Source organism: Nannospalax galili, unplaced genomic scaffold, assembly GCF_000622305.1.
Source record: "Nannospalax galili isolate Female #2095 unplaced genomic scaffold, S.galili_v1.0 scaffold18, whole genome shotgun sequence".
In the NCBI taxonomy this organism is placed as follows: Eukaryota; Metazoa; Chordata; class Mammalia; order Rodentia; family Spalacidae; genus Nannospalax; species Nannospalax galili.
This window is the reverse complement of record NW_008346548.1, coordinates 10,242,531-10,268,045: the sequence shown is the minus strand read 5'-3', so window position 1 is coordinate 10,268,045 and position 25,515 is coordinate 10,242,531. Positions and strand designations below refer to the sequence as shown.

Below are 25,515 nucleotides of genomic sequence, written 5' to 3'. Positions count from 1 at the left end.
AGAATGGCTACATGCCATGCGTGTTCAGAGGGCACAGGCTTTGGGAGGGACATGTCCAAATCATCCATCAGCCCAGAGTGCCAGTGAGTATGGAGGATGAGCTGCCAAGGGGAGCTGTGCTCAGGACTAGCTACCGGTTGCTGCTTCTCCAGGGCAAAGAAAACTTGGCATCCTCGGGAGCAGCAAAAACGCTTAACTCTGCTGGGATCACATTAACAGTCAGTCACTTTCCCTTCCTCAAAGTCATTGCCAAAGCCAAGCAAACCATTCCGTTCACTATGCCCTTAGCAGCCTCAAGGTTAAAAGAGAGGCAGGTGGCTGTTCCTGCCCAGAGAGGCTTCCAGGACTGAACTTAAGAGTCCTCTCTAATGTCAGCCTTGTATCTGATCCCATAGCAGGACAGATGAAGGTCAGGCAGGGCCAGGGCCACTGGCCCAGGTGAATGTCCACAAGCCTGGGGCCAATCCAGCTGGCAACAGGGCAGCCTGGCAGTTAATCTGTAGCTCCCATGGGCCTGTGGCAGGCAGGGACCCAAGATGTCAATCCAGTCCTCACACACTCCTCTCTCCTGATCAAGGTAGGGGCTCCAGAGTACTCTTCCCAAGGAATGCTTATTTAAAAAAACAAAACAAAACAAAAACAAAAACAAAAAAAACTGAAATGGCCCTTGGGTTGCAAAAGTAGCTGAATATGATGTGTAGCCTCCAAAGAAAGCTGATGATACTAATGTCCCTTGGACCCTCTGTGTGATTTCAATCCTAAGGTCTTCCACTCCCTCCCCATGCCACCTTACCCTGATGGGGAACACTCACCAGATTTGGAATAAAGCACCAGCACATTATTTCGGGTCCTGAGAAGTTTCTTCAAGTCCTTAGGGTCAGAGATTCTCTCAATGAGTGAAGAGACCTTTGTGGAGGACAGCCAGGTTGGCAGGACCACCTGGAGACCAAATAGCCAAAGACTGTGAGTCCAGCTTCTGTCCCACCCTTGGTGCCTAAAGATGTGCCACCCAGAACACACTTTCCTTCTAGAAGATGAAGCTAAGCAACCTATCCCAAAGTACCACACCTACCTCTTCGCCTCCAGGGACACCTCTCGGCCTACTCCAGTCCCTACCTCACTCATCCCATTCTTTGGTGAGGCTGACTGGACTATGTGCATGCATAATACACTGCCATCCATCAATCAAGGACTCCCTGAGAGATTAATGTCTGTATTCTACATACTACACAAGGCCATGTAAGACAATCTGAAAAGTCCATCCCAGCTAGAAACACCAACACAGAGAACCCCAAGAAAACATCCTTTCTCACATCAAGGATGGAATGCATGGGTGAGAGGCTAAGCTTTTCTCACTCAGCCAAGTGATCACAGAGGCTTGGCCTATAGGAAACAAGCCACCCCGCCCCAACATCTCCCATGGGAACTAGAGGTGCCAGGTGACTCTGCCGGCATGCTAAAGATTGGGCTGAAAGCAGAGTGAGGTGGGATGAAGTAGGAAGAGGGAGAGGTTGCAAAGCAGATCCTGGCCCAACCAATGGGTGGGGCAGCTCACGGCCCATTTGGGAGAAGCAGGTCACTATATAGAAACTCCACTAGGTTGAAGATGGGAGGTCACCCTTAGAGGAAAAAAAGGGCATTAGGAGAAAGTCTACTCACTGAACTTTGAAACTGCCCATCTGACCAAGTTTCTAACCCCAGCATCTCCCTTCCCTCTTCTAGTCAGACTTATTCCCCAGACAAGATGTGAGAGAGCTTTTCACTGGGGAACTTGAGGAGAAAAGAAAAACAACCTAGAAAAGGTGACTTGGGGAACCTCCAGTGACATACTGTCCCCTCAATTCTCTATCCCTGGTAGGCAAGTTTCTGTCCATCCTCTGTGCAGAGTCACCAATCCATGTGCCAGTGCTTGTTCCTCTATTCAGATGAGCAAGGTTTGCCAGGTATCTGCCAGAGGCCAAAACAAGGCAGGGGTGTGGTGGAACTTAGGAACAAGAGAAAAAAAAGTGGAAGAAAACAAAAGTGTAACCATTATTTTCAGAGAAAGAGAATGGCATCGCATCTGTAAAATAAGAACAGAGACGTCAGAGAGAATCAGGAAAACTCCTTGAAGTAGAACTATCACAGAAATAACTGGATCTGGAAATGGCACTGAAAAAAACATCCCTAGAAGTTAAAAAGATCAAGAAATAAAAAGGGACTGGTGTGGTGGCTGAAACCTGTAAACCTAGCACTTGGGAGGCTGAGGCAGGACTGCCTCCAGGTCAGTCTGGGCTATGAGTAAATTCCAGACCAACTGATCTATGAGCCACAGAGTGATGAAACCTTGTCAAAACCTCAAAAAAAAAAAAAAAAAAAAAAAAAAAAAAAAAAAAAAGAGGGTGGGGGAACACATATCAAAGCAAATAAATTACCACAGAGTAAAGATATGAGTCTCCACTCGAGAGATTGGGCATCATTAATAAAAATTTAAAAAGACTCTTACCAAGATGCATCAACTGAAAACTTTTCAGAATACTGCTGACAAAGAGCAAATGCTTAAACAGAAGCACCACCTACAACAGACCAGAGGTTGGAATTGGCAAAAGACACTCATGGCACACCAAAAGACTATGGGGCACTGCCTTCACAGTTCTCAAGAGCAATACTACCAAGTGGGCTTTATGACCACCCACACTACCTGTCAATCATGAATACAGAGTTACACTAACCAAAGATAGCTCAGATGTGCAAAGTGTATGACCAACACACCCTTTCTCAGGAAGTCACAGGAACCTGTGCTCTTCCAAAAGCAAGAAATAAATGAAAAGTACTTGGCAGGGTACTGTAGTGGAGACCCGAGGACTTTCCATGATGGCGAGGAGCCAGCCAAGGACCCTGTCAACCATCCCAGATTGGAGCACAGACAGAGACAGACAGAGGCCATGGAGGAAAGCATGGATACGGGCACCTGGAGACTATGTGACAAGCTCTTCCATCTTGAGAGGAGTTTAATTCCTGCCAGAAACATGCAAACACAAGTAATCTGACCAAAGTCACACAGCTAATGAACAAATCAGGATCTGAATCCCAGTCTCTCATGTGCTTCACAGCAGCTCAGACCACTGCCTCTTTGTAGCTCAATGCCTTTTTTAAAAAAATGTATGCGTTAAGTGTTTTACCTACATGTGAAGTGTACCCATGAGTGCAGTGACCACTCATGGCCAGAAGACAGTGTTGGATCCCTTGGAACTATAGTTACAGAGGGTTGTTAGCTGCCATGTGGGTGCTGGGAAGTGAACCTAGGTCCTCTGCAAGAGCAGCCGGTGCTCTTACTTACTGAGTCATCTCTCCAGTCCCCAGTAGCCCAGTATCTTGAGTTCCGTTTAATGAACACTTTGCCACTCAAGAGCTGAGGTGCCCAGCAATAGCACTCAACCTTTTAGAGGGTTAGTGACTCATTTCCGCCATGGGGGTAATAATGCCTCCCTGGTGACACTGCTGTGATGGTGAGATGGGATAACTTATCGAACCTTCTTTATGAATCATAAAACACTCCAATAGTATCAATTACCATAATATAACTGCAGAGGGAAGAGAGAGACATGACCATATTCTAGTGATTCTTAATGTAATCTGCCACTGGAATCCAGGAGTAAAACTACCCAGGAGGAATCAGGAATTTTCTTTCCTTGCCAGAGCTGTGCACAATGCCTGAGTCCTGCTTTATGGTCTGCATCTTCAGAGTGCACCAGAACATTCCTTCAGTGTTGACTAGCACATGTCACCCCATTGCTCCAAGAGAGCTAATGCACTTCACACTAAAAGTCCATGGCTCAGTGCACATGGCAATGAGTGAGAAAACAGAACAATCTTTTGGGAAAACAGGGTGACTTGACGCTTTGTTTTCCATCTTCAGACAATCAGTCAAGAGAAACAACTGCCCTGGCCAGGGACTCTGACCTCCAGACCAGTCACCTGAGTCTGGCAGGTACCTGCCAGGCAGCAGGAGTGCTGCTGGCCTTAGCGATACAGCATCCATAGTAGAAACTATGGGAGCCTGAGTCTCCTGCGCATGCTGGCTTCCTCTGTATAAATCCAGCCAGTCTCTGAGGTCATCCAACCAAAAGCCATCTGAGATTAAACATGCCACCTTCCAACCAGCCACCAAAGCCTCTGGCCCAATGTTTGCTAACACAGTAGAGGGTTAAGCTCCTCTGGAAATACACTGAGCAAATTGACTTTGCGTGAAATCCATCACACAGGGAGAAGCTAAGGCTGGCATTGAGCCTGGATCATGGACTCCAGAGAGACCATCATATAAAGAGGGTCCAGGTTGGAGCTGATGGGGAAGGCAGGTGGGGCCCTGCTGGTCTCAACCTTGACAGTGGTTAGCAGGGGAGGCTCATCTTCCCAGAACCTCAGCCTGGGTAGCAGCCAGAAGCAGGGTGTGCTGGATAGCTTTAGTGTCAACTTGACACACCTCAATTGGGGAATTTCCTCCACTGGACTGGTCTGTGGCCATGTCTGTGAGGCATCTTCTTGATTGATGAGTGATGTGGGAGGGCCCAACCCACTGTGGGTGGTACCACCCCTGGGCGGGTGGGCCTGTGTTGCATAAGAAAGCAGGCTGAGCAGGGGCCAGGGAGCAAGTCAGTAAACAGGGATCCTCCATTGCCTGTGCTCCAGCTCCTGCCTCCAGGTTCCTGTCCTGAGTTCCTCCCTTGGACTCCCTGATGAAATGTGACCCAGGAGATATAAGCTGAATAAACCTTTTCCTCCCCAAGTTGGTAGTGGTTAGAGTGTTTTGTCACAGCAATGGAGAAACAAACTAGAACACAGGGGTAGAGGGACCGGCAAGATGATTAGCCAAGTAAGAGAAAAGGGTCCATCCAGTCATCTCCAAGAGTCAGATAACATACTCAATGACCTTCACAGTAAGTGAAGAGGGAAGAGAGGAAAGTAAAAATGATTTCAAAGATGTCTAGGTTGGGAGAATAGAAACATAGCCAATGATGGGAAACAGGCACCAGTGGTAGACAGACAGCTCTTTTCTTAGGCTGAGGAAGATGGCAATGGGCTGGGATTGCTTGGACCATAGACAGCAGAAGTGTGAGAAAATACTCATGAACAACATGTGTCCTCTAGACTGGAGGATGAGCCATGAGGTACCTGAAGTCTCCATAGACTAGGACCAGAGAAAGGGGACATGGAACAGCACAGACCAGGAGGAGAGATAGTGGTATAAGAGCATCTCAGGGAGGAGACAGAGGGAAAGGCCCAGCTGAGTGGTGAGAGGCTAGAGAAAAATCAAAAGGCTGCGACAGTCTCTGGGGACAGCTGGGAGCACTGGTGAGGAGGGTGGGAGGACTGGAAGCCAGAGCACTGAGCAGTCACACCCAGTGCAAGAGCTGGGTAACAACAGAAGCACCAAGCAGGTGCAGTAGGTTAGAAGGTCCCCACAGAAGACAGGGAGCCTCTGGGTATCTGAGGACACAGAAGACTCAGATTTGTTTGGATAGGCAGGCCTGAGAGCAAGACAGGAAACCTAATTAGAATGGTAAGCCCAGAGAGAGCACAGGGAGATGTGGCCACAAGCTAACACTTCTGAGGAGGGAAAGGTACAAGGTCTGTGTGGGCCCCACACTACCACCCACCGTGACCTCACCCTCTTCAGAACTGGCACGGTGGCCAACAGGGAGGCCCTCCTCCACAGGTTAAGCTCCTGGGACATTCCTCCAACCACTTAACATTCTATTTTCTCCTCCACTCCCTCTATTAACCTTTCCGGCACAGGTCTTTCTTTCTTTGAGATGCAGCTGCTGTGAGACTGGATCACCCAGCCCAGAGCCTTCCTCAGACTCCATAAGTCACAACCCACAAACCTGCCAGACAACAATAACTACAGCCACAATAGCAGTGTTAATGGTGCGCAGACTACCTGCTCCTCCGCTGTGCCCCAGGGAGGAAAAGGTGATATGGAGAACTGTTCCCAAAGCCAGCTGCTTCCCAGCCAGCCACATAGTGAGTATTGTTCCTGCATTTGGCAGGTGCTTTACAATGGAAGTTGATTACTATGGAGGTAGAGGGAAGAAAAAGATGCCCTTTGCTCCTCTGACCATCCCCACACATCCAGTTCACTTCCCTTGGTTCAGTTGCTCCATCCCTGATAGGCTGAGACCCATAAAACACTTCCCTGGTAGAACTTGCGGTGGGGGGAGATCAGCTTTCCCCTTTTTTGCTACAGAGTGGGAGAGCCTCAATACTAGATTCTGCTTGTATTGGAAAAGCCTCATTCTACCCTGCCAAAGAACCACTCTGCCCCAAGCACCTGCACCTTCCACACCCCCCCCCCGCACCCCACCACACACTTTTTATCAGAGTGCCAGGCTGGAGCCTTCACTCCCATCTTAGCACTGCAGGATAAGTACAGGAGACTGAATTCCCCATTTGCTCTATCTGCATGGCTCTCCAACTACATGGCGCTCTCCCCCACCCCCACTTCCCTGCACACACCAGTTCAGAGGTTTCTGAGCTTTTCCTTCCTTTCCCCTCCCTTCTCCTCCTTCTCTTTTCCTCCATCCTTTGTCATCTTTCAGACACTGGAAAGCACGTGGGCACTGGAGTCAGACAGACATGGCATAAATCCAGCTGCCACCATTTACAACAAGACCCCAGTCTTGTTACAAGACCTCTGAGTGTCTGTCATCTCTCCATCCAGAAGGTGAGAGGATAATATCAATGCTCACCTGACAAGTTGGCTCACGATTAAATGAGGGAGGAGGACATGAACCTAACCCAATACTTGGCAGAAGGAAGCACATAACAACTGTTAATTGCCTCTGAGTACTATTAGGGAGCAAGGACAACAGCAAACGGGAACCACCTCTTCCTCCCAGGAGCACTGCCTGCAATCAGGCAGAGCTACTGGTCCAGGCTGGAAAGCATGCCCACGTATCCACATTTCAGCACCAGAAAACCTGCCATGTGTCAACCGGCTACACAGCAACCTGAGGGAGAGGTCGCACAGCACATTTAGAGCTTGGTCCAGGTTTATGTGCAATGATTTTGTTTACCCCTGGGGTAAACCAGCAAATGGGTACTTGCTGCTTTCTGCAGATGAGAGAAGAGGCCCAGAGGTTAGATAACCACAGATACATAGTAGGTAAGCAGCAGGGCCAGAATTTGAACTTGTTCCTGACGCCTGACAAGAGGGGGTGCCTCTTTCCACTCAGGCGCTGGTCTAGCAGGTCACAGAAAAGAGAAGAAGCCAATTCCTAGCACCGAACTCATGGCCAGGAGGGACCAGCAGGGATTTGCCCAGACCTCTGCTTTTTGCAAGCCCAGAGGATCATGGAGTCAGTCAGGGCTCTCAGAGCCAAGGGCCTGGCTATCCTACATGAGTCAGTATCCTCTGGTTTGTTCCCAGTAGAGCCTGTGTGCAAGTGCCATGCCTTCCTCTCTACCTGGCCTGTCTGGTGCTCACTCACCTGCTCACAGCATACCCAAACCCTATTCTCTCCACTCACTGAGCCTGGTGGCCACCCAGCACTGCCACCATACTGAAGAGCCATACACACCTGGCCTTGTTATGCCCTCCACCTAAAAAAGCTCTGGGGTATGTGCACCCTCCCTGTTTGCTGTCACCAGCAGAATGACCAGCTGTCCTGACAGATTCACTTTTGGCCACAGATCCTGGAGCCAGAGACAGTCAATTATGTAAAGGCGGCTTGCTAAAGAAGGGAGATTTGGGGACAGAAGTTTAACATTTATGAGGAAGGGTGGAGGTGAGACTTAACCTTTTTTGCTCTGTCACATGAGTAAAGATTCCCTTCTTATCCTGGGAACTGTGAAGAAACCAGTTTAATTTAGTTTAACCCACAGTTTGTTCAAAATAGTTTTGAAATGTCAGAATCTGGAAGTCTAGATGCCAAAGAAGTTGGTGGTAAAAGGACTGAGGGGTAAAAACAGACAAAGGTCTGAACCTGAAGTCAAAGGAACAGAGCTGGCTGAGAACTTAGAGCCCACAATTTGGGAAAAGCAATGGACTTGAAGTCAGAAAGCCAAGTTTGGTGCTGACCTTCACAGTCACTGGATGAATGACCCTGGGTAAGTAGGTCATCTTTCCTCAAAGTCTGTTTCCTTCTCTGAAAATGAAGGGGCTAAAACTGATTTCCAAAGTTCTTTGTAACTGTAGCATTAGAGCCACCCACTCCTGTCACTACTCTGAGTATTCCCTTTTAAAGAACCCACTGATTTTCCTGGGCACGTGGCCACTCACAATGAAAAGATTTATCTCAAAGTCTCTCCTGCAGCAAGTGTGGCCCTTTAGCTAAATCCTAGCCCCTGATGTGCAAGCATTACATGATATGCAGCAGAACTATTGGGAACAGTCCTTAGCAGATACTTGACAGGAATCTTCTTGGTCTCCCCCTTTTAGAATCATGTAAGACAGCTGGAACTCAAGCAGACACCCTGGGATGAGAAAGGAGGACTTGCTAAAGATCGCAGATAACCATCTAGATGTTTGGTTCCTTCATAGTACAGAGTGATGTCCCTCTTCAGACTCCAATAGGAGTGGGATAATGCTGTACTTGAGGCACTATCATTCTGGGTCATTTGGCATACATACAAAAGCCAAAGCTTTAACAAGAAGGAAATACTAGCATCTGCTTTTGAAAGTGCTCAGTGCACCAAACCTAGCATTATACTTTAGAAAGAGTGCTTGTTAAGAAAGGAGGTATAGGGACTGTGGTTCTGATTGGGTCACCTCCCCACACAGGCAACCACCAGCCGTGACCTCTCCAGTTCCCCTACTTGGCCCTTTTCTAGAAAGGAGGCCCTGCTGGAGACTGAAGGCCAGGTCACTTCTTGAAGTTCTCAGATCTAAGAAGGGTGGGTGATATACCAGGCTGTGGGAACTCACCACATGAAGACTCTCCTAGAAGTCTACATCCTTTGCCCTGCCTATGTTGCCCTGGACAACACTGGCCACTGGAGGTTTAAGGACCTCTTCTCCCAGGTCATGGATCGGCCATCACATACTGAAGACAGCCAACACATCCTCTTGAGGACCCTAAGTGAAATACCCAACCCCTCACATGTGACCTCATGTCACCTCTCATTCTGAAGTATCTTCCTAAGACCTGGCACATCTGTGATGACAGTGCTCAGCCTGCCACCAGGATCAGAGCTGCCTGCTGAAGAGTGATGTGTTCCATGGCATTGTAATTTATTTGGGGAAATAAATACCTACGCTTTCATAATTTAGAATGCAGGAAATTAATCATACAAATCTTTGATGGTGGGCCACAGTTGAAAAGGAGAAAGGCTGTGGCACCATTAATGAAGATCTTAGACTATGGAGCACCTAACACATCCAGTTCTTCTGGCAAGCTGCTTGGCATGAGGTAGCCAGTCTGTTGAAAGTGCATGTACCCTGACTGGATGGGTCTGCTTCCGAGGATCTGAGTAGAGCTGCTGACACAGAGGTGACTCAAACAGCCCCAGTGACAAGTCAAATAACACCCCTCAGTGGGGGAATGGTCACACAAGACTGGCTCAAATGAATAATGATGCAAAACATTTGCCTTGAGGTTAAGGTTTAAAAAAAAAAAAAGAATTCAAAATACCCATGGCCTGACCACAACTACAAGCAAACAAAATGACCAAAATGATTCAGAAAAGACTAGAGGAAAAAGAAAAGTACCAAAGAAAAAGGGAGGCTCTTGGGGAGTTTCATGCTTTTCTCTCTTTTCTAACTCACCGTAATAAGCATGTTTGAGTTAAATATTTAAAAGGAAAACAAAAATCACTATTTGGATACCATTTATGGAAACATTTCTCAAAGTATCTCCCCACCAAGAAATTCAAATTTACAGTGACTAAACATGGAAAAAACTCCCTTAAATATGGGACTAATGTCAATTAACATCATCAGTAATGGGTCAAAGTGACATATGCCCCCTGATACGACACACTGAATGGAAACACCAAAACCCAATTGTAGCTGTGTGCAGTGGCTCACACCTGTAATCCCAGAACTTAGGATACTAAGGCAAAGGATTGAGAGTGAGAAGGCAGCCTGGGCAACACAGCATGATCCTTTCACAATAAATACAAATTAATAGGGCCGATGAGATGGCTCAGTGGGTAAAGATGCTTGCTGCCAAGCCAGATGTGAGTTCGATCCCCAGCACCCACATGGTAGAAGAAGAGAACCAACAAGCTGTCTTTCAACCTCCACACACATGCCGTGACACACGGCTCATGCTCACATACTTACGTGTACACAAAATAAATAAATCTATGTAATCTTAAAAATTATTCTAAAAATTGAATAACCAAACAACCAAACAAAAATCTCAAGTTATAAACAAGTAAAAATGTCAGTTACAAAAGACAAAGAGTGAGGAATCAGTCAAGAGCAAACCAGCTATAAAGGACAACTGAGTGTACTGTGGTTCCAGATCAGACCCTGAAGCAAATACACTTGGCTCTCCAAATCTGTGGATGTCATACCTGTAGACCCCACCAACTTTAGATAAAAATATTCAAAAGGATTCACCTGTATGACTGTAGACGGAATTATTTTTCTTGTCATAGTCCCAACAATTCAGTGTTTACATAGTGTTTACATCATATTAGGCATTGTAAGAGAGCTAGAGTGTCTGGGAAAGTACATGTATGAGAGTGTATGGGATAGTAAATGTAAAATATTACGCTACTTTATAGAAGGGGCTTGAGTACTCAGGGATTTTCATATCCACTGGGTTCCTGGACCCATTCCCCAGTGGTACTGAGAGCCATCTGTTCTCCCTTCCTGATTTTAATCGTTGCATTGTGGTTGGGCAAGATAATATTCTTGCATTTTAGGAAATACAGTCACGCACTGGCACTGCTTAATGACAGGAATTAGTTCTGAGAAACGTAGCTGAGCAGGACTGAAACACTGTTATGTGTCATATGGCTGCACTGAAGTATTTAGAGGGCAAAGGGCATGGTATGTAAACTTTATACATGTAAAGGAAGTCTGATCAAACAAATGGAATCAAAACTATTCATGGCTCCTGGATAAAGGGTGTATGAGAATCCTCTGTATTCACTTTTCCTGCAACTTTTCTGTAAGTCTGATACAATTTCCACATGAGAAACAGAAAAAATTAACAAAAATTTGCTGAGGGGCTGGGAAAACGGCTCAGTGTCCATAGGTAGTGGGTTTTTTGCTTTGTTTGGGGGAGGAATTGGATTGTTCTTGATTTTAGTTTTTTTCTTTACAGGAACTAGTATATAGAATTTGCAAAATAGGACTGAGAATGTAGCTCAGCAGGAGTACTTGCCTAGCATGCACAAGACCATGGGTTCCATCCATAGTCCCATAAAAAGAAAAATTGCAAAATATTTGCCAAGAAACATACCTAGCAAATATTTATAAAGTGGATTTTATAAGGAGATAAACAAAAGAACATCCATTTTTAAATATTGTGGGAGACAGGCTTGAGCCTAGAGTGATATTGCAACTGTCAGGGTCATGTGGTGTCCAAGAATCCAGGCTCTGTAATCTGAAACCCAGTATGCTAATGAGGCCTCCTACCCTCTATTCTGTGCTAGGACGTTAAGTCTGTTATGCTAATAGGATGATGCTAATAAGGTATCTTACTTGCTGTACTGTGATAGGATGCTAAATCTGTTATGCTAATGAGGCATCCTACTTGCTGTGCTGTGGTTGGACCACTACCCCTATATAAGCTTGTGCCTTCCTGCAATAAAGCAGACCTGTGTCACTGAACCTGGTCTCCTGTGTCTGAATGCAGCTCTGCTGACACAGTCTCCTCACCAGCCGTGGGGTCCGGGACCCGGCAGAAGCAGGGACTACAGGAGGCAGCACAGGGCAGGCAGAAGAGTGGCCTCAGCCCAGGGCAGGCAGAAAAGCGGCCTCAGCCCAGGGTGAGTGGAGGAGTACCTCGACGCCTGTGAGAACAAAGGAGCAGCACCCACGAGAACAGAGGAGCAGCCGCCGCTGGCGGCAACCACAAAATATAACTAATGCACCTTAAAAGAGCAAATCTTAAGCATGTGCCACCCAACCACATGGCAGAGTGCTACTCTTAGCCAGGAATGAGGGCCTAACCATGAAGCAAGTTTGGGGATTCTATCACTAGTGCTTCTCAATGTTCAGTGTCTACCCAGCAGGCTTCAAAAGAGAACTAAGGGCTGTGAAGCCCTGAATGGAGAGACAGAGAGAGAGACAGAGAGACAGAGAGACAGAGAGAGAGAGAGAGAGAGAGAGAGAGAGAGAGAAGGGGGAACAGCATGCCTTGGTTTATGACACCCTTGGCTAGCTCCAACTGGGGGAAGACATAGAAAAAAAGAAAAGGAAGATACAGGAAGGCATCTGGCAAGGAACAAGACCTAAGAGAAGACTTTAATTCTGAAATTCAAGGCCCAGGGATTAGTCTATGATGATGACAATAGATGACATACAAAGCTTGTTGTATGACTATGGAGAACTACATTCTTCATATGATAATCTAATTATCTTGACAAGTATAGAAGTACTTCCATTACAGACATTTTATAAAGAAACTGAGTCTAAGAGTTAAGAAACTTGCTGTATTAGCTTTTTGTCACTACAACAAAATACTCGAGATAATTTATAGAGAAGGATTGCTTTGGTTTGCTACTCTGGAGGTTCTAGTCTATGATCAAGCTAATTCAATGCTTTTACGCCCCTGGTAAGGGTAGGAAACAAAAGAGAAAGGGGACAGGGCTGAGGTCCCACAAGCCTCTTCAACAGCATTATTCACAATGACCTAAGGACCACCCGCTAGGTCCTATGTAATCAAGATTTTACCATAGTTAAGACCAAACCTTTAACACAGGGGCCTTTAGGAGATACTCAGCATTTAAGCCATAGCATGTTCAAGGTCACACAGACAGCAAGTAAGTGATCTATGATTCAGACCCAAGTTTGATGGACTCCAGCACCCAAGCTGCAACAAAAAAAGACAGAGTCACACATGAGTACTCCTTGCTCCTGTGAACACAGTACTAGCTATATTTCTTATGCAGGGTGAACATTCTGAATCTGAAAGTCTGAAATCCAAGACAAACAAGGTCTTGTCACGTAGCCCAGGCTTGCCTTGAACTTCTAGTCCTTCTTCAGCCTCCTGAGTGCTGGGATTATAGATGTGCACCACTGTGTCCAGGTCTAAATGTGAACTTTATTTTGAGACAGGGTCTCCCTGTAGCACCAGCAGGTCTGGAACTTGCTATGTAGACCAGGCTGGCCTAGATCCCACAGGCCTGCCTCTGCCTCCCAAGTGTTAGGATTAAAGGTGTGTGCCATCACACCTAGGTCCCAAATGTAAACCTTTCTGAGTGTCAACATGAGAAGTGAAAAATTCCACACCTGACTATATCTGATATGTCACAGCCCAAATACAGGTGTAAAAATAGTCTACAAAATTATCTTCAGGTGCCAGGCATGGTGGTGCATGCCTTTAATCCCAGCACTCAGGAGGCAGAGAAAGACAGAGCTCTGTGCGATCCAGGCCAGGTGGGTCTATATAGTGAGTTCCAGACCAGCTGGGGCTACAGAGAGAGCCTGTCTCAAAAAAGTAAAATAAACAAAAAACAAACAAACAAAAATTATCTTCAGGCTATGTGTATAAGATGTATTTGAAAGGTGAATGATCTTTAGATTTGGGACTCATCACAAATATTTCTCACTATGTACATGCAAATATTCAAATAAAATTCTGAAATACAAAATACTTCTGATCCCAGGTATTTTGGCTAAAAAATGCTCAACTTACATTTTGCTTCTTTTAAGAAATCACTCCTTATATATTCTGGGCTACATGGTACAGTTTCCCCCTGTATTCTGTACAGCACAAATGTGGCTGTCCACAAGGGACAAGTCAGGGCAGGACAAGTGATCTGAGAGCCTATAAAAACAGGTTTACTTATCCCCAAATTGCAACTGCAATGCATTTAACGAAGACTTAAGTCCCTGAAGCTTTTAATGTTTTGGAAAACCTCTTCTAGGGCCAAGAGGGCTTTGGGTGACTGCCAGCCTGGTGTACCAGGCCTGCTAATGAGGATGAACTGGTAAAGTAATACTGAATTAGAGAGCAGGGGGAGGGAGAGGAGCAGGTGAATTCCCAGTCTGAAAACCCAATTCTGCCTCACAATTTTGCTAATTGATAAGAAAAAAGCAACTCAAGTGCTTGTAACCCACAGTGTACAGCCATGCTTTTATGCACACTGACACATTCACTCCTATAACACAGAGGCTAAACCATGCTTCCAGTAACCCAGAAGCAGTCATAAAATCAACTCGGTGGGTGACACCAGCATCTTTTTCAAATGGCATGAAACAGAAAAATCAGAAAGTATCATAAAGTAGCAAGAACATTAATATCCACTGTATTTCTGTATATGTACACTAGACTGCACTGTATGATGTAGGGTTGGGGACAGAGCTCTATGCAGAACACTTGGCTAGCATGTGTAAGACCCTGGGTTCAATCTCCAGGACCACCACAATCCCAAAAAGATGTGTGTGTTCTTGCTATAAGCCAGCGGCATAGGAAGTCTACTACACCCACTGTGGAGATGTGAAAACTGAGGCTCAAAGCAGTTAAGAGACTGGCCCCAGGCCAAGACAGCAGAATCAGGGTCTGTCAGGTCTGTGAACACAGATCCAACACTCTTCTTTACACCTGCCCATGGGCACATTCCCACAGAAATCTCTGGAGCTCTCTCCCACCCCCTACAGCTCTTTCTTAGAACAGAGCCATAAGGGCCAGCAAGTTCACTTTCCCTTTCCGAGTCTAGCCACTGAGCATGACCAACCAAAAAGTGCCCCAATGACAATCAATCCACCTTCCTCTGCTAACCTTGGTGCCCACAATTCAAAGGCAAATTCCTTCACAGAAAAGCAAAAACAGCATGTGCTCAGGCCAGGTGATGCCATAGCAGAGCAATGGTGACACAGCTCAAAATGTGGCAGAATTTATGCCGTATCACTCAGTGAAGAGCACACCCTGCTGCCAAATGATGACCCACCACACCAATTAATTCCCTGCTATAGTTTGGATCTGGAATGTTCCCCAAAGCCGCAGGTATACAAGGCTTGGTCCCCAACCCATGGCACTATTAGGTCATAGAACCTTGAGGAGTTAAGTCACTGAGGGTGGCCCCTTCCCGTCTTCAGCTCCACAGGCTCACAGGCCTCTCCCACATGCTCCCACTATGACAAATGGTGCTGCCACAGGCCCAGGCAACAGGGCCCAGCAAAACTAGAACTAAAACTAGGAAACCCTGAGCCAAAATAAACCTTTCTTCTTAGGTTAATTATCTATTTGTCACAGCCACAGGAAATTGACTAAAACGTTTATTTTATTAATTATTTTTATTTTATATGTATGAACGTAATGCCTTATGAATGTAGATGCACCCATGTCATGCAGAGGCTAGAAGAGGGTGTCAGATCCCCTGGAACTGGAATTACAGATGGTTGGTAGCTGCCGTGTGGGTGCTGGGACTCAAACCTGAGTGCTCTGCAAGAGCAGCTAGTGCTTTTAACCGCTGAGCCATCTCTCCAGCCCCGAAGCCCTGAAACAGTTTTTATTTATTTTTTTTGGTAGCTTCATCAGAACACTAAGTATATGCTTCTTGTAAATACAGATTTGGGGGCCTTGTTCTTGAAGAGAGTCACTCCACAGGTCTGGAGGGTCCAGAAATCTATATTTTATGCACATAGTCTTTCTCTTTTTTTCATAAGCTAGCTCAAGTTTATTGACCAAACTTTTGTTGAGTAAACCAGTCAGCATATTTTCTTAAAGTGGTTTTTGGTCACGGCTTGGCTGGAGAGGCTGTTACTGATTCATCTTTTAACCCCCTGCCCTCTCTGGACTCCCATGTCACTCCACCCCCATTCATAGCCAGAACTTTTCTTCACTCCATCTAGTCCTGATCCTTTTGAAATCAGTCCCCTGCCATTGAGATGGTTCAACAAATCCCCCACCCCAGAAACTGTGTGGGTGTCTGGTTCCCATTATACTCAGCCTCTTGACCTCTGGGACCCATGGTCTCCCCTCTACCTCTCCAGCCAGACCTTCTGCCTTCTTCACAAACCCTCTTCTTCCTCACACTTTAGAAGCTGAGGTCTCTCAGAGCTCACTCAGTACTGACACTGTCCTCAGGAGATCTCACTCACTCTGTGGAACAGCACCCCTATACTAATGTCTCTAGCACAGGCCTCTGTTCTGGGCAACACACCCTTACATCCTGCTCACTCAGCAGCTATGACTGTGGGTACAAGAATAAATCAATGGTTAAAAACCTAATTCCCACACAGATAGCTAGCAAGCATATTTCAAAGTTTCATTCAAAGTTTAACTCATTAATAAAGAACCCACTAAAATGACAAAGCTAGGACAAAGAAGGATATAAAAGAAAAGCTCAAGAAAAGATTTTAAAGAGGTTACTACAATGTAATATATATTAGATACCAGTAACAACTGGACCCTTCTACCTCATCACATAGAGATAATCAGCAACCTATCCAACTACAGAATATGGGCCCTGAAGAATAAGCTAAGTTGCATCCTTACAGCAAGGATGGCCCTTAGGTAGGTATCTTACCAGTGCTATGGTATGACATTAAAAGTTCACAAAATTATCTTTTAATTCTAAGTTTTCTATGCACTGGGGCCTATGAATTTGGTGGGGATTGAACCAGGGCCTTGGGTATGCACTCTACCTCTACTTGGGTAAGCCCTCTACCGCTGAGCTACATCTTTATCCCTTGGTGCTTGAGACAGGTTTTACTATGCTGCAAAGGCTAGCCAGGAACTCACGAACCTACCTCCACCTCCCCAGTGCTGGTGTGCATAGCACACCTGACATCAGAGTCTATGAATTTGGGTAAAGAAAAGTTCCACTTTTATTTTCACTAACCTCTAACTGAAACCTATGAGTGTACCTGCTGCTTATATACCAGTGCTTTCTGTAATTTATGAATGCAGGTGGCACATGACAGTAGTAACCACAGTTGCAGAATCCACCAGCAAATACCTTTTCTTACCATATTACAATTGGTACAGATATCCTGAAATGCTGTTAATGCACACCCCAGCTTTAAATTATAGAAGTTATCAAACCTGTCATTCAGATCTTATATGATGTGGTAATAAGGCAAAATACTATTTTATCACAAAGTTGCTGCTATAATGCTACTCAATATGTGTTGCATTTCTACCTAACTGGTTTTCTTTATAATTCTACGCATTGCCTGATACATTTGTTCTAGTTTCCCTTCAATCAATGTGACAAAATACTCTGATCAATACCAACTTGGGGAGGAAAGGGTTTATTTGGCTCTCATCTGACAGGTCACAATTCATCAGGGAGCCCAAGGTAGGAACTCAGGGCAGGTACCTGCAGGCAGGAGCTGAAGCACATGCCATGGAGGAACATTGCTTACTGACTTGCTCCCCTGGCCCATGCTCAACCTGCTTTCCTATTCAATACAGAAAAACCCGCCCAGGGGTGGCACTGCCCACAGTGGCCTGGGCCCTCCCACATCACTCAAAAATCAAGAAAATACCCCCCACAGACAAGGCTACAGGCCAGTCCAATGGAGGAAATTCCCCAATTGAGGCTCCCTCAACTCAGGTGTGTCAAGTTGACAATTAAAGCTATCCAGCAAATACATTTAAAAACACTATTCTGAGATGGGGCCTGTAGGATCTCAGAGAAGCCGTGCCTCGATCCCTGCACAGGTGCAGGACCTTTAACATGCTCTTATCATCCTACCCTTTCTCTTCTAGCACTTCCTACCTGAATGAAATCATTAATTAGTGAGTTTTCCACCTGGCTACTGGAGGCAGGGTGGCATTGGTCTGATTCATCATTATATCACAGATGCCTCAGTGCAAGTACTGACTCTAAAGATTTTAAGGAAATACTCATTTAGAAAAAAAGATGTGTCTGTTGAGTGGGCAAACTTCTGCCACACCCTTAGGATGCTAACGCTGGTCCATTTCCTCAATGGATACATTTAATATTTTGCCCAGGATGCAGCCAGATAAGCCCCTTGATGAGAGGAAACCATGGGGACCCCTGCTTACTTGGTCTAACAATAGAGGTTTCGAGCCTCGCCCATATCTGTCTGGGTTTCTGGATCACATGTACATTTCAGCTCTAGCTTACGGCTCTCAACCTGAACCTTCATGAGCACTTGCCAACAAGGACTGAAGGATTTGCTGACACAGCCACGATGCCAAGGGGCTGAAGGAATGGCAGCACTCTGTAGAGGAAATGGAACTCCACCCCTACCCCGCAATCTGTAATGGGCTAAAAACTGCACATATAACTGGGCCTCAATGTGACTCTGAGGAATGAAGATGTAAAAAACTATTGTAACCTCATGCCATCTGAGTGTCATTAACCCCCCAGTGCATGATTACAAAGCTAATAGACAGTAAGACGTGCTTGTAGACTGACATGTGGCATACAGTGGCCAAAGGGAATGTAAGCCAGAGCTACTTGAGAGGAAGAAGCCAGCTGGTACCTAGCTAGCTGCCCCTCCTGTGTTAGAGCCATTAGGAATACAGCAATTGTCACTGCCACCACAGAAAAACGATGCCCTCTGATCTTGTGAGACTATATTGCTCTCTACTCACCTCTGTCCATACACCAATCCCTCTCTGGGAGTCACAGTATTTAACCAGCTTAACTTACCACATTGACATAGGACCCAAAACTACACTGATATGGATGGAATACATGGAAATACTGGGTCAACTCCTTTTACAGCTGTATCAGATTTATCACAATTCCAGTCAGTGGAACAAACAGGCAGTCAGAGACTCAGGTACATAGTGCTCCAGGTCTGCCCAAGCAGAAGAAACAAACTAGCCTACCACTGGGGGAGGAGGACATTGGTACTCCCTCTGTTACCCACTGGGCTCAAGATAAAGTGGCGGGACGTTGGGGCAGTTTAGACAATGTAAAAGAACTTAAGCTCTTCTTAACAGCTGTTTCTGACCTGGGACACTTAGCCTCAAAACCAACCATACAGGAAAGCCCCACAGAACAAAACCACAAAGCTGGGGTGAAACCCTGTGGGGATTAGTGTGGTTGGTGATGCTCTGTTTCTGGGGGAAAGGATCAACTTCCAGAAGGAAATATGGAGATTTAAATCCTTAGCCTCTATATGCAGCAATCGCCAGGTGACTCCACACAAGTCCAGCAGAGACAAGGCAAGGTGAGAGCCAACAAAAGGGATCCTGAAGGAGAACCCTAGCAGAACAGGCCACCACCTGGCGCCCTTGCCACACCTGCCAGTCTGGCCCAGGTAAAACGGAGAAAAGCAAAAAAGCAAACAAAATGTTCTGGGCAAAGCAACCCAGCCCCTCCCCTCAACCCATTGTTGCATGTGGTCTGATTGGTGTTATTAAAGAGGCCACTTTCATTAAGTCTCTCCACAGCCCACAGAACCTAGCCCAGCGTTTGGCAGTTCTTGATGATCCACTTTTTCAGTCTTATGCCCTCATCACCAGACTCTGGTTACAACCAGCCTGACTTTTCCCTCCTATCCTTACCCACACATCAGTCTTAAGAGGCATCCTTCCCTGCCTGAAGCATTCACTGAGTTGCCCAAACACCAAGCCCTAGGCTAAGTGCCAGCCACCCAAGAGCCAGGCAGGGGGATCCCACCAGAGCCCGGGTTCCACCTTCCTTGTGAGACCAGTTGTTCTTTCTTGGGGGCCTCCTCTGATCACGTGGTAATCAACACCTGACCCTGGCCTGAATTCCCACCCATCAGCACTTGCCATCCATAGAGCACTCATCCATAGCTCCAACTTTATGGCCCAGCATGCTGGGTCTGTTTTAAGAATTCCTCAGTAATATGTTTATTTCTGTGGGAAAAGTGCACTCCAGGCTCCAAACAGCATTATAAATGACAATTAGGTCCCTAGGCCAGCCCACAAAAGCCTATTAAATACATAATGGTACCAGAGAAGAACAGAACCTGAGTATACCTTAAAAGCTCTGCAGGACAGGCCACCGGCAAAGGCCCTTCTGAGCCTCCACCCACTGTCCCCTGGGGTCTGGGCTTCCAGCTCCTACAGGGCCAAAGGCAGGGAAACAGGCAGGAGAAGGGGAACAAGTTTATAATTCAGCAGGTCTGGCTTTACCCTCAGCTCTGCTGAAGCCTGAGGGGGATGGGGTGTAGCTCAGTGGTGGAGCACTAGACTAGGCTCGAGGTTCAATCCTCAGCACTGCAAAATAAAAATAAGAGGGCTGGGTAAGATAGGTTCCCAGACTTCTGAATCTCATGGACTATATTTAAAAAACATATTTGTAAATATGATTTGTATTGTCTATTTTTAAACAAATTTGATCAAGAATGGACTTTTTAGAATGAAATCACAATGTACTGCTAGGTTCATTTTTCCAAAAACCACTGTAACCAACCCATCCAAAATACAGACATCAAAAAATAGGAGAGAAGTTGTTGCTGGGGAACAAATCCAGGGTCTCCCACATTCTAGGCAAGTACTCTACCACTGAGTCATCCAAAGCCCTAGGCATGTTTTTAACTGAAAATATTTGGATTCATTAAAAAATCCATTCAATGTTACTATTTTTCCAATTTGTGGACCGGTAAAAAAAAAACTTGTCACAGGCCAGCAGAGTCCTTGGTCTGACATTTGAGAACCACTGAACAAGGAGATAACTAGAATGTTCCTCAGCACCCACAGAACACCCCCCAACATCCCCCGTGACTGTTCACACACTGAGTGACAAGGCATCCATGGCCCCTGAGAAAGGTTAGGCTGGACAGCAGGAAAGTAGGCTCTCAGGCAAAAGGGTGCTGGCCTGCCCGGCCTGTGAGCTCATCTGGCTAACTTATCCCAGGGTCATCAGGCATTCTTCTGGAAGACTGAAGAAAGGCTGCCAAGGAAACCTTTAAATATTTTTAAAACTTTCCTGATTATAAAGATCTATATAATATATACAGTATATATATATGTATATATATAATTTAGAAAATACAAGAAAGCATAATAAGCAAAGAAGTCACCCACCACTCCGCCTTCTAGAATATGTTAGTTTGGACTGGCTGCTAATTCTTCATACATGTAACTCCAGCCACCCTGGGGTTTGGTTCTGTATCATGCTTTTCATGCCTGAGCATTTTCCCTCTCTTTAGATGGTCTTCATCCACATCTTAGCATATCTAAACAATGAGCATTACATTCAAGTAAGTGTATTCATTATAAGCACAGCAACTGACCCAGTATTTGATGCTCCCTAAAAGTCTGATGTTGAAATCCTCCCCATCCCACCCACATACTCCCGTGATGGTAACAGTGGTAGTCTTGAAGGTGATTAGGCCTTAAAGGGAAAATCTTCACCAATGGAGTCAGTGCCTTTAAAAGGGACCCAGAGTGCTCTCTAGCCCTCTCTCTCACACAAGGATACTAGAAGTGAACAGCCAGCAGTCAGGAGGATTTTCCCTAGAACCATGCTACCACTTTGACCTTGGATGCCATCAAAAACATGATAAACAAATTTCTGTCATTTATAAGCCACCCAATATGGCATATTTGTTGTAGCTGCCCAAACTTACAAACACTCCATAGTATGAAAGGAGCCAGAAAATATTAAATCAAGCTATTATTGTGCATTTAAATCACCCATATTTTTGCTGCTATTAAAAAAAACAAAAACAAAAACAACCAGCTGGACATGGTGGCACAAGCCTTTAATCCCAGCACTCAGGAGGCAGAGGCAGGCAGATCTCTGTGAGTTCAAGGCCAGCCTGGTCTACATCATGAGTTCCAGGCCAGCTGGGGCTACAGGCAGACCCTGTCTCAAAAAAAGACCAAAAAAAAACAAAAACAAAAACAAACAACCACCATGGCGTGAGCAGTCCTGTACACAAGTCTGTGCAAACTTTTTATATTACAGTTGCCTCTTGAGGGGGACAGCTCCAACACCCCCCTCCCCGCCGTGGATGCTTGAAAACTGTGGGTCATACAGAACATATACATTTGTTTTCTTCTACATACTTGTGAACAAATTTAATTGATAAATTAGGTAGTCAGAGATTAACAATAGCTGGTAATGCAAAACATCAGTAATTACTATACAGTGATAAAAAGTGAATGTGGTATCTCTCTCTCTCTCAAAATATCTTGCACTATGCTCACTTTTTTTAAAAGATATGGAATCTGGCCTTGAACTCCCAGAATGACCTAGAACTTCTGATCCAACTGCCTGAATTTATGTGGTGCTGGGGATCAGCCCCATGGCTTCTTGTATACTAAGCAAGCACGCTACCATCTGAACTGCATCCCCAGCCCTGACCTTTCTTCTTGTTGATTGCAGATAACTTAAAACCCGACAGTGAAACTGTACATAGGGAAATATTGTACTTCTTTTCTTTCGTACTTTATTTTAATTAGTTATTTATTTACAGTACTAAGCAAGAATCTAGCACATGCTAGGCAAGCACTCTGTCACCGAGCTATATCCCCAGCCCCTTTTTCCTTATCTTCTTTAAATTCTGGGGCAGGTCTTCCCAGCCTGGCATTAAACTTACTCTGCAGCTCAGGCCTCTGGATCCTCCTGCTTCAGTCCTCTTAAGTAGTTGGGATTAGGCCTGGGCCACCAGATCCAGCATGCACCCACCAGACCCAGCATACATCTCTTGGCTCACAATACTGAGGGAATAAAGAACTCAGTGTGCTCCCAGGGACCCAGGAAGCCTTTATCAGATAATATAGCATTTAAATTTACAGAAGCCCAACCAACAGTCTCACATCACTGCCCACCCCTAGGCACCTTGCACTTGCTAAGTCAACTCTAGGCTTAGAGAATAAAAAAGAAGATGCAAATTGCGTGTTTTGAACTCCCAGCTGCCAGTGCTCTGGGGCGCACCTCCACCCCCTTTCACAAGGCTTGGGGAGAAGGCACCCGCAGACCTCTACTAATTAGCTAACTACCATACACACTCCTTTTGGACTCTGCCCACCTACAGAAGGCCTTGGCTGACTCTCCCTCTACGTTAATGCATGGCTCACATTCAGTGCAGGCTACAAGGAGGGTATTAGCTGTAGCTCTTGTCATTATTTGCTCACAGAATTGATTCCTGCCCAGCTCAGGGCAACACCAGAGGACATGCACAAGGTGTATTTTGCTCCCCAACCCAAATCCAAGCCCCAGGCAAGTCATGTGCTAGATAAATGTTTACTGAATGAAAGTTCAGACTCCTAAGCCCTTGTTTTCACTGGAGGGAGGGAAAGGGGAAGAAAGGAAGAAAGCAAACTCTCCCCTCTCAGACTCCATCCTGATGGGAGTTAGACCAACTGGTTCCAGGAAACTGATGGCAAACAACATGCAACACCCCCAGAACAGGAAAGGTACAAAGCTTGGATTTTTCTGGAGGGAGGGCACAGAGCAAAGAACAGGGAGCTTCCTTCTCCACCCTCTTCCAAACAGAAAACTGTGAAGGCAGAGGGCACTGGGAGATGCAAGTGTTTAAAGGTACTCTGCCCACTCTTTCTGCCCTCATTTGCCTAGCATCCTTGCCACGCCCCAAAGAAAAACAGCGAAAAATCTGAGTTGGTCAGAGTGCCAGGAGCAGGAAGTTTTCTAGAACATGGGGTCGGGTGGGGGGTGAGTAGTCAAGTCGATGTTCTTAATACAAGGGAGACCAGAAGTTATGGAGAGATAAGGAAGAAGGCCACAACATCCCATCACACACCTACAGCAACACCGCAGTCCGGGGGCACACCCATTCCCACTTCTTTTCTCTTGGGGATGCCTGCCCCCGCCCCCAGAGCGTGCGCGTACACACACACACACACACACACACACACACACACACACACGCACAAAAGAACACATCCCTCTCCTGCTAGCCCATCAGCTCCCGCACGCTGGTCCACCCCTGTATCATTTTACAGACGGCAGAGCTTCCTCCTCCGACTCATCACGCGACCCTCTTGACAACCTCGTCGGGGTTTCTTTACCGCCCCCAATCTCCAGGGTGAAAACTGAGACTCGTCAAAAGATCCGCGGCGCCACACTCCTAGAAAGTGGCCCGGCTGAAGCCGACGTCAGACGGCGTCCGAGCAGAACTCCTAGGAGGTGACGACCCCACCCAGCCCCGCCAGCCTGGCCCGGCGCAGAGTGGCCCGAAACCCTCAGCCAGGGTGGCCGGCTGGCCAGGATGCCCGCAGCGCAGGTGGACAGCCACCCCTCCCCACCCCGCACTCACACAGGTGCAGGCTCTGCCCGCCCACCCCTGCCCAGGCTAGGGGCGCCCCACACCTACACCCCCGCAAAGTTGTGCCGGGCACCAGCGGGGTGCATGGGATCGCCGGGTCCTGAGCCCCGAGGGGAGGGACCGGTCCCCGCCGCCCAGCGCGCACACCCCCACGGTCCCGGACAGCCGCAAGCCCACAACGCCCACGGGCACGCGGGACGCACGTGCGCCCGGCCGCCCTGCAGCCTCACCCCGATCGCCAGCAGCAGCCCCCACGCCGGCCCGGCCCGCGCCATCCCCCGCTGCCGCCTGCCGTCTCCGCCCGGGCTCCCGCGCCCGCCCGCCAGCTCTGCCGCGGCCAACAGCCTTGGCCACTTCGCAGCCGCTCCCCGCCTCCGAGTTCCCGGTGCCACGTCTGCCAAAGCATGCGCACCAGGCTGGGAGAGGCGGCCTGGAGAGGTGCTTGCCGGGTGTTGTAGTTCACAAGCCGGCTGTTCCGAGCACCGCTGGGATAGACTAGGCTGTAGGGTAGCTGAACTAAGGTGAGGGAAGAGCAGAAAGGTTGGGGGTGGGGCAGCAATTCATCGGGGGGCCTTGCTCTGGGCCTGAAGCTTTAGGATCAATAATTGACTTCCTCACAAAAGTTATCGTTTCCCCACTTTGAAGACTAGGAGGCAGTTCAGAGAATTCCAGTCATTTGGCTATAAATGGCGACAGTTAGAGTCCAGCGCTGCCTGCAGAAGATAGGAAACCCCTCATTTCTGCTTCCCCGCCTCCCGTCGGCCTCCCATCTATCTCTTCTTTTCTTCTTCAGCAAAACTTCATTGAAGTGTTGGAATACAGTTTAGAGATCATTCAAAAAGTTAAACATAGATGACCATATGATCCACCCACTCCTTAAGCATACACTCAAAAGACTTAAAAAGTATACTCAAATGTTTGCATCCAATTATATATATATATAGAGAGAGAGAGAGAGAGAGAGAGAGAGAGAGAGAACCCAAATACTCAATGGATGAAAACAGGAATTGTGACACATACCCATACAGTGGAATATTATTCAGCCATTAAAAAGACAGAAGTACTACCATGTGAACAAATGACAAAACCATGATGCTAATAAAAAAAATAAAAATAAAAGAGGGTTGGAGAGATGACTCAGTGATTAAGAGCACTGCCTGCTCTTTCAGAGGACACAGGTTCGATTCCCAGCACCCAAATGGCAGTTAACCATCCATAAT

General features: G+C 46.6%; 1 protein-coding gene across 5 annotated transcripts in view; it reads right to left on the bottom strand.

Annotated features, from left to right (window-relative positions):
- The window catches only part of Pdia5 (protein disulfide isomerase family A member 5), a 105,280-nt gene extending 80,570 nt beyond the window's left edge, over positions 1-24,710 (bottom strand). For 2 of the 5 annotated variants that reach the window (XR_003851066.1, XM_029568215.1), the window contains exons 1-2: positions 24,526-24,709; positions 813-939 (exon numbers count right to left, since the gene is read on the bottom strand). Coding sequence is in view for 4 of the 5 variants with exons in the window: in XM_029568215.1 (XP_029424075.1) it covers positions 813-939; positions 24,526-24,570 (172 nt within the window). In the remaining variant the exon portion in view is untranslated. Of the gene's footprint in view, positions 1-812; positions 940-24,525 lie in introns of all 5 variants that reach the window. The other 3 variants (XM_029568217.1, XM_029568216.1, XM_008842953.2) reach the window with 3 other exon arrangements.
- Positions 24,711-25,515: the final 805 nt, after the last annotated feature.